Source organism: Polistes canadensis, unplaced genomic scaffold (assembly GCF_001313835.1).
Source record: "Polistes canadensis isolate GaletaPanama2010 unplaced genomic scaffold, ASM131383v1 scaffold_47, whole genome shotgun sequence".
Lineage (NCBI taxonomy): Eukaryota > Metazoa > Arthropoda > Insecta > Hymenoptera > Vespidae > Polistes > Polistes canadensis.
This window is the reverse complement of record NW_014569594.1, coordinates 722,975-732,816: the sequence shown is the minus strand read 5'-3', so window position 1 is coordinate 732,816 and position 9,842 is coordinate 722,975. Positions and strand designations below refer to the sequence as shown.

Genomic DNA, 9,842 nt, shown 5'->3' with positions numbered 1-9,842 from the left:
CCCCGTACCATCCCCGGGTGTAGTATGTCCAGGAATATTTCGCAGGAAAAACAGAGCTCTTGTAAAAACTGTACGGAAATTTCGTGGCTTTTTTTTTCTTGGTTTCTTTTTTCCTTTTCGGTTGAACGATAAAATAGAAACTGAAAAAAAAGAAAAGAAAAGGATTTTTTTCGGAAGTCCGGTTATAATAATCGTTTATCATCGGAATAACGCGTTTTATCTCGCGTCGTTTTCTCTTTACTCGATGTACCTTAAATGAAAGAAAGAGTATGTGTGAATACTTATACGTGTGTGTATGTGCACGCGTGCAAGCAAGCAAGTAACCAGAACATAAAACTCGAGATATTTCGTTCGTGCCGAATTCACGCGAGAGTTACTTTAAAACGTAACTTTGGATTCGCTTTTGCGTTTATACATTTACGTATGTTCCTATCAACCTCGTAAAAATTTAATTGGCTTTCATGAAAATCGTCGTCGATGTTAGCTGTGGGTGCAGAACGTGTGGTTTTTTTTCAAGTTTCTTCGATGTTAACTCGAACCGAGGTGAACACGGGGAAGGGAAGGGACAGGTTAAAAAGAAATTCCTATCGAAAGATTTTCTTCTCTCTCTTCCTTTCTTTCTTTCTTTCCTCCTTTTTCTAACCAAGCTCTTTCGATGTCTTTTCTTTTTTTTTCCTTACGTTCCTACGAAACCGTACAAAGTCCCCCCAGTGATATTGGTGTTCGATAACCCACTGATAAACGTAATCCCATAAGAAGGTGACGTTAAATCGTAACAGAAAGATGGTTCACCCATAGACCGAGAATGAGAGGAAAGAGAGGGGGTGGGAGGAGGAGGAGGAGGAGGAATGAGAACTCACAGGTAGATGGCACCGTCCATGTCGAATTGAATTTTCTACGGTGTTGTACGCAGAAGAGATATGCGGCTTACGCATGCGTTTTATGCATGTGTGTTGTTACGCATCGAAAAACGGTCTCTTTGCTATACTATATTCCTATACGAGTTGAAGAAAGGTGCATGTATATATCAGTACGCGTGTGTGTATGCGTGTATATATATGTGAGAGAGAGAGAGAGAGAAAGAGAGATATAGAAAGAGAAGAGGGATCAGGTCAACAGCCTTCGACAACCTTACGGCCTTCCCTTCTTCGGCTCGATCGAGCTTCGATCAGCGGGATCTCTTTGGGGTTGGGAAATCGAAGTCCCTCCTATACTGACAATTTTCTCGTAATATTTAACATTTAATGAAATAATTAATCATCGTATATTTATAATATATTTAATATCTCTCAGAGAGATGAGATGAGATGAAAGAATTAGTTGAAATCCCAGATGTATACCGAATTATTGATATTTTTAATTGGTAATATTAAATTTAACAATCCCTTATCGAGTGAACACAATGTTATGTTCATTGAGGAACAAATAGATATAATATTATAGAGAGAATTATTAATATTTTTTTATTGATAATAATTATTAATCTTGTAACGTGTAATGGTTGTGGTGGTGGTGGTTGGCATTCATTGAGAAACAAAATAAAAATGAAATTATTTTTGAAAACAAAAAATCAAATATGTAATACACGAACGTTCGCGAGGGTCCTAATAGGGGGTCTACAAGTTTGTACTAATTCTAGGTAATTTATTAGAGGAACGAACTTTTAGTACAACGAGTATCAGCGGGGGAAAGCCTGTTTAATCTCTCTTTAATACGAGCAACCGGGAAAGGCCCCCTCAATATCGTATCACGGATCAATTTTAACCTGAGGAATAAATAACGATATATAGTTCGCTTGTTATTATGTTATAACCAACGATTTTCCTATAAACTTTAAAGCCTTAACCGTAAAAGGATATTTCACGATTTTCTACCTAAATTTAACCATTGTTTTCTAAAATCCATTAATAATGAGATTAGTGATTCCTCGAGTATATTTACCGTTGTTCCTTGTAAACCGGAAAATGTTATGCGAATTGCTAATCGCATTTTCTAATAACATTTCTCTTTTCAATTCCAGCACGATCCTCTCATTCAAGAATTTACCCCTTTTACTATTATTATTATTATTATTATTATCATCATTATTATTGGACAAACGTTGGAAATGTAAAAAATCATTCACAAATGTCGTATAATACACGTTTATTGTTTTTTTAAATTAATATTTTAAAAATAAACTCACACACACCGCGAAAGAAATGAAATCAAAACGAATAAATAATATTTGTCGCAGTAATAATGGATTCATCGTCATTAGAATAAAAAGAAAAAAGAAAAGAAGAAAGGAAGGAAATAAAAAACAAATTCATTGGGCTTAAACCCCCTACTTTCTCTGTTTCTCCTTTTTTTCTTTTTCATTTTATTTCATTGTCATGTATACCTTTCCCTCTTAATGACTTGAAAAGGCACGCGAAAACCATTTTCAGGTCCGCCTCCTCCCCTTTCTCTCCCACGAGGGTGAAAGTTCGTGTTGCGTTGGCATTGTTCATCGTGTGGTGGGTTATATATTCGAGAAAGAAAGAAAGAAAGAAAGCAAGCAAGCAAAGCCATGGGTACCACCACCAGCCCTCCTGACTTTCCCTATAATCGCACGAGATTTTCGTAAATCGATGGGATGGGGGGGCATACCGAAAACCGACATGGTTTATGGCTAATTTGAGGAGTGGCTTCCTGACGATGGGCTACATCTGTCGGATATATTATGGGGATTCGAATTGATTACCTATGGAAACAAAAAGAGAAAGAGGACAAGAGGAGGAGGAAGTGGAGGAAGGCCAGGTGTGGGGTGGGCGAATAATGGTGGTGTGGGAGGGCGAAGGGGGGGCTGGGTACCCAATAAAAGTTACAATGCGAACAATACGTATTTATACGATCGCGCGAACGCATTCTCTTTGTTGTGTATTCACTATACTCGAAACTATATCGAATTACAGTGAAACGAAGAGAGAAGAGTAGAAATGACCCGAACGATAAATTACATTTTGTTTCGATTCCGTTCGATGATATTTAGTTATACCTATGTACACGTGTTAAAACACTATTTTCATACACGTAATCCTAAAAAGTTTAATAAAGAATATAACCTTTAACCGAGATAACTTTGGATCGAAGGGATCATATTATAATCCAACAAGCTGAAAATTATTTAACTTTTATTTTTTTTTGTCCCCTCAATGATTTTTATTTAAGTAAATATCATTCTTAATTTTTTTCTTTTGTTTTTATATAAACGCACCAAACAAATATATTATTATTAAATTTTAAATATTATATTATATTTGGCGTGTATTTAACGTAAAAAAATAATGAATTGAAATGTGATCTTGACAATAATCGGGATTCTATGGATATCCGACGTAATCAATTATACCCTTACTTACTTAGATACGTCACCAGTTAAAAGGTTATTCAAATTGATGAGAGATGCTCTTTCTATCTTCCTCTCTTTCTCTCTCCCTCCCTCCCTCTCTCTCACCCTCTTCCAATAGTTACTTTTCTCCTTTCGCGTTTTACATCCATCTTTCGAGACTAGTAGCAACAAAAAAAAAATATAGGAAAACATAGAGAATAGAGGTATTAAAAGTTTCCTTTTGTTTTTTCTCTGTTGTAGCTTTGGAAAGCGAACGGGCAGTGCCAGGAGACCCAACGAATGTTTCGTCTTGGAACCCTCCGAGATGATCGTCGTAAGTATATTCTTTTTCTTTCTTTGTATGTATGTGTGTGTGTATTATATTTTTTTCTCAGTTTCAAAAGAATGAACATTGCTAAATTTTGCTTTCTTCTTCTACGGTAAAAATGGGAAATAGATGGGGAGGAAAAAACCAAAAGAAAAAGAAAAAAAAATAGAAAAGAAAGATGGTGGGTAGGATAATATATTTGGTCGCGAGCCAGGTTATTATTTTAAGAGTCACGGATATACGAAATGTCGTCCCACGATAATTGAAATCGATTTCTTTCTTCTAGTTTTTTTTTTACGTCGTTAGATAAAATATATGTACATATATATATATATATATATATATATATATGTGTGTGTGTATATATTTACTTGGATATATGTTTTAAAAATAAGTAGGGGGAAAATGTAACTTGCGTTGTTTACTTACCACAAACATTTCTTATCGATATGATAGAATTTATTTTCTCTATTTCTCTCTCTCACACATACACACACAGACACACACATACATACACATACACTCACTCCTTTTCACTCTCTCTCTTTTTTCTTTTTCTTTCTGTCTCTACTTTCTAGATCACATCGGTTATAATATCTAAAAAAATATTAATGTACAGGTGTTTCTTTCTGCGAAACTGAGAAAACGATGCACATTTTCACGACATTAGCGAACAAGAAGACGGCAAGTGACGATATCGCATATCGAAAGACAATGTCGGCCAGACTCGAGATGTAACGCGTTAGAGACAGTTAATCGATAGTTTGTCTCCTGGTTATATTCTCGCCGTAAGCTTTTCAAACTGGGAAGAACCATCTCAACTCTTTTTTTTTTTCTTTTTTTTAACGAGATACCGTTAATATGGAGTCATTATTTAAATAACGCATGGCAAAATTCAAGATCAAGCTAACGTCAAACAAAGATCTCTTCTTTTTCTTTTTTTTTCTATATCATTTAATTGAATATTAATTTTTTTTCTATTTAAATTGTTCAATTTCTGTTGTTTCTTTTCATTTTATTCGCAAACAATCTTTTTTTTTTTCTTCTTTTTCTTTTTTTTTCAATGATTCTGTTTAAACGTACGGTTAAAATACAAATAAAAATTTGTAGCTTTCGTCGAAATTTATTTCCGCGTGAGTATTATTCAAGATTGAGAGAGTTAAACATAAGAAAAGGAGATAAAGAAGAAGGTAGTGGACACGTTCGTTAAAGTTTCATTACGATTTAGAATTTCAAGTGATATTTAAATGTTTACGTTACTATACTGAAATCGAAATCTATAGGATTATTATGCAAATAGCTTTTTGTGTTATTCGCCTAATCGCATTAATTGGGCACACACAATTACGAAACATTCTATGGTGGTATTTTATACTATTCCCATATTGTGCTGCCACCTTCGAGAAGAAAACTACTTTATCGACGGTACGACATACTTCTCTTGCGAATATATCATAAACAATTAATTCCTTTATTTTAATTTAAGGAAAATTACCAATTATTATCGAGAATGTTAGGTGCTTTCAAATACCAGTAGGCTGTATAATATTTTTGAAATTTTTCTCAAAAAATGAGAAGAAAATCTAATTTTGCGATTTGTTTGACTGTTTGATATTCGCCGCCATGACAGTGCGAATAAATACATTCACAATAATATATTTCAATACAATTTAATGTTATTATTTTATATTTGTAAAATTATTATTATTATTATTATTATTATTATTTATTTTAATGTAATGCAATATCTAACATAAGCGTGGGCAGGAAGCCTACCAAAATACGTTTCCTTGATTACATATAATTAACGTTTAATGTATTTTTTTCTATGATATAGATCTACATAAATGCACGAATACCAAGCGTGCACAGATTGATGCATATAAAAATATGCATTAGTAAAATGCATAGAATAATAGGATATATATATATATATATGCGTGTTTATAATTGTGGCGCCTCTCATTTCAGTATAGAAAATGAATCATAAACGTAGTTGCATATCCTTGTTCCGGCGTGATCCGTGTTATCGGGTGACAACCCACGATTGATAAAACGTTCCAAACTAATCAATAAAAATGACCGTCTAAATGAGTCAGCAAGCAAGCAAGCAAGCAAGCAAGCCCCGATTTCTTCTGGTTACGCGTGCATTTCTCTTTTTTTTTCTTTTTTTTCTTCTGATAGCAAAGGCGCCAAAGACGAAGTCGTGTTCTGATATCGAACTACGTGCTCGAAATAAGATGACCGAGAATAATGAGAAATAAATTCAATGACATAGAATCAAGTTTTACTCTTTGTTATATATTATTTATATACTCTTACTTAGTATTATGCAATTATTTCTCTGTCACTGTTTGGTATTATGCTTACGTAGATAAGTAGTGACTTCTTATGTATGTCTCTTTAATTTTTATTCGACTTATCTCCCCTCGCACGTTTCTCGCGTCGGTTTCTTACTTTACAAGCTATGATAATTTATTTAAATCTGTCTATTATATTTGATGAATACCACCAGGTATCTTGTTTACTACATTTTACAATAATTGGCACGAGTTATACAGAAACATCATGATGATCTTCAAATTAACTAGAAAATTTGTTTCAAAAATACGAATCCAATTATTTTGCTAAAAAAAAAAACACATATTATCGAGACATAATTTTATTTTAAGAATATAACTATAATACAATAAATTTAATGAATATTTTGTTGTTCTCAATGAAATTATCTCGAGGATTTGCGAAAATTTTGCACAATTTGACCTAATTATAATTTTATCTTATTTTACGGAATAATTCGAAAAGATTTATCCACATTGTAAATCATGTTACACATAATGTCACATCTCCCGTATAAATACATATTACTTGTTTGTCTAAATCTTTTTGTTTGTGTGTAGAAAGAAATAAAACGTTTATATAAATTCACGTTCTAAAAACAACAAAGTAACTGCTCGGTAGACGGTCGTTTATATTTAAAGCGACGCGACAGGTAACAACGAATCAAGGCTAACTTTGCAACAGTTAAATGTTTCCTCTCTCGAGTTCATGTCAAATTATACAATGTGAAACGAAACTTGTGACGATGCGAATTGACACAAATTTTCAAACTTACTTTTTTTATTTATACGAACAAATAATTTTTCTTTCCACATATTTCATTGAATTTTTTGTATCCAGAATAATAGATCATTGCTTGTGTTCGTATTATCCAGTTACAGAACTGAAAAAAAAACACAAGAAATATGTGAAAGAATAAGTGAGAAGAAAAGATATGGGGGAAAAAGAATATATATAATACCGTTTGTCACAAGAGTTACTTCATCCAAGCAAAAGGTTCCTCCGTGCACACGCCCTCCGGCAGCTTTGTGACCTGCTATGAATTTAACGCCCTGACCTTTAACCTTACTCCAACACCCTCCCGTTTCTCTCAGCCCTTTAGTGGTTCACCTTCGCTACGATGGGAGGGGAGGGGGGAGGGTACGTTTATTTCGACTTAAGCTTCAAATTGGTGTAAATCATTTCAAAAAGCCACGGACCAATCTCGAATATCATATCGTATGTCAAAACCCATAATAATATCGTTCAACGAGTAAAATTTATGACGCGGTCGCGGTAATTTGGCCGGAAACGGTAAAGGAATAATGGGGGATGAGAAGAGAGACAGAGAGAGAGAGAGAAGAAAAAAATGATCAAAGGAACGACGACGAACACCGCGACGTGACAAAACGAACAAAAAAGGGACGAGCAAAAAAACGAGATCGATAGGGTGTGGGGGGTATTGTGGGGGGGATTTGTAGTGTCGTAACTTCGATCAAACTATAATGCAATTCTTGAATACCAAAGTCTCGCCATTTTGGAATTGATATACGAGAGAAACGTTAGGTAAGATCGAAAAGCCAATAGCATCGTTGAATAATCTTTATTTCGATCGTAAAAACTGAATCGAATTCTTACGAGTAAGCAGTATACTTTTCCCATTAGCCAAGTGTGTTTGTATAATAAGCGAATTGCATACACACACATACACATACACACGCCCGCACATTGTTCGCTTATATATATATTTTATCGTAGGTTTAGCTTTCACGGTGATTAGAATAGAGATAGATAGTAAAACTCGTTTAATGACGTTGACACTCGATCTGGGTGGACCATTATCCGTTAACCACCAAATGATGTTTCTCACGAGTAGAATTATTTCGATAGAATTGAAGGGTTGAAAGAATGATAAGTTAGTAATTAGTTCATATTATAATACAATAACACACGTTAGCGTATAATTTATAATCGAGTTATATTCGTTTTCCTAATTTTTATTAATATAACATCATTTCAAAGTTTCTTTATTCTCTTGTTCTTTCATCTTGGGTGTTCCTTTTGCTTTTATGTTAGATTCTACTCGAAGAAAAGTAGAAATACTAGAGCATCGAGTGACGCTCGCAGGATGCGGGCATATAATTATTCTATAACCATTTTATTCGAGTTCCTTCAACACATCATATGAATAAGAAAGCAAGTACAACCATGTATAGTTAATATATATAAGCAAGAAACTTATCAGACCCAAGGAAATAGACACCAGGCGTCTTTAAATACGTCATCGTCTGGCAAACCTCATCGGACCAATGACGTTTATCGAGCATGTATCATCGTTTACTTTCTGCTTCTTGGATACACCAAGTTTTTTTCCCCTCTCTTCCAACCATTCAACAAAATAATATTCCATTTTATTTATTTACGAATATATAAACGAATTGTGTGCTTCGTCGATTTTTCTAGATGACAAGATATCATTTCTCTCCCCCTTCCCCCAATTAAAAATTCCGTGTCCTCGTTGTAAAATAATATATCTCTTGCGTTTCTTTAAAAAAAAAAAAAAATTTCTTTTAAAAAAAAATCTACGATCATTATTCTATCGAAAAATGTAACAAACGCGTATTTATATAAAATTGTTGGGAAAAGTAACACGCGTATATGCACGAGACACTATTTGGCTATTTACATGCATATGCGAAACGGGAATAGAATTTCTATCTTGAAGTATTTTCAAGCTAACTTTGATCCCTTTTTTTCTTCTCTTTTTTATATTGAATATAAATTGATAATTTAATGTGAATTTATTTATTTGTATAAATGTCGCCAAGAATGTTCAGTTTAAGTTTAAATTTTCCTTGAATATAAATTGATAATTTAATCGAAGTTTTATTATTTGAGAAGAAAAAAATAATGATCAATAATAATATCTATAAATTATATATATATATGTATTTAGTGTTTATAATTAAATTAAATACAAAATATATATGATCGTTTAATATTTATTCTGAACGAATAATGATCGTAAAAGTTTTGTGTGACGTTTTTACCCATGGAATAATGAACGCAAATGTGCGTCATTTACATAAGAAACTCGTCAAGTTGACTGTCGCAAACGTATTCGTCATATCCGTGAGATCGATCATATTCGTGAACATATGCGAATAATAACATATCCTTAAAACGAGGAATATCATCCCATTAGATATAAAATCGTTTGAAATAAGTTTAAATCAGCCATTGGTAGAGTCGGCATTTCCCGATTTACGATGGTGTAAAAATCCGATACTCGACAAATGATTTAAGTTATTTTTCTCGCCATCCGAGTTCTTTTTTTTTTTTCCGATAAAAGAGAGAGATCAGAGATTTGATCGTTCGATAACAGCTCGCGATATAAATCTTTGAATTTATTCTTGTTAAAAGGAAAATTTTCTTTTCGAATCTTTGACATTTCTCGTTCCACCAATCTTCCCTCGAGGTCGTGTCGTCCGTCCCCCTCCCCTCCCCACCGCCTTCTTCTTCTTTTCATTCGAACAGATCCAATATTCGTTTAATGGTATAAATTGAAGAGGATCCCTTCGTGATTTGTAGACGGATCAAAGGATATCCTATTCGAGCAACGAGATAATTTCGTGCTAAGAGTCTGAGAAATTGCATGTTCTACGATTGGAACCGTAAGAACATTGCCGACTTTTAGTCTATACTCGTAAAACGTATTTTATAGTTTCTCATGGTTAATGTTTCTAAGAAATATATAATACGAGGAACGTTAATTTATTATAACGACAAATAAGAACGAGAAAAATTTCACGAAGTAAACACATAGTAGAAACGAAACTTCCC

The 9,842-nt window shown here is 33.5% G+C and overlaps 1 protein-coding gene across 12 annotated transcripts in view; it reads left to right on the top strand.

Annotated features, from left to right (window-relative positions):
- LOC106785252 (rap guanine nucleotide exchange factor 6-like) overlaps positions 1 to 9,842 on the top strand; it is a 131,512-nt gene that overhangs the window by 90,531 nt on the left and 31,139 nt on the right. For all 12 annotated transcript variants that reach the window (XM_014745538.1, XM_014745548.1, XM_014745539.1 and 9 more), the window contains one exon: positions 3,614 to 3,686. In XM_014745538.1, coding sequence (XP_014601024.1) covers positions 3,614 to 3,686 — 73 coding nt within the window. The remainder of the gene's footprint in view (positions 1 to 3,613; positions 3,687 to 9,842) is intronic.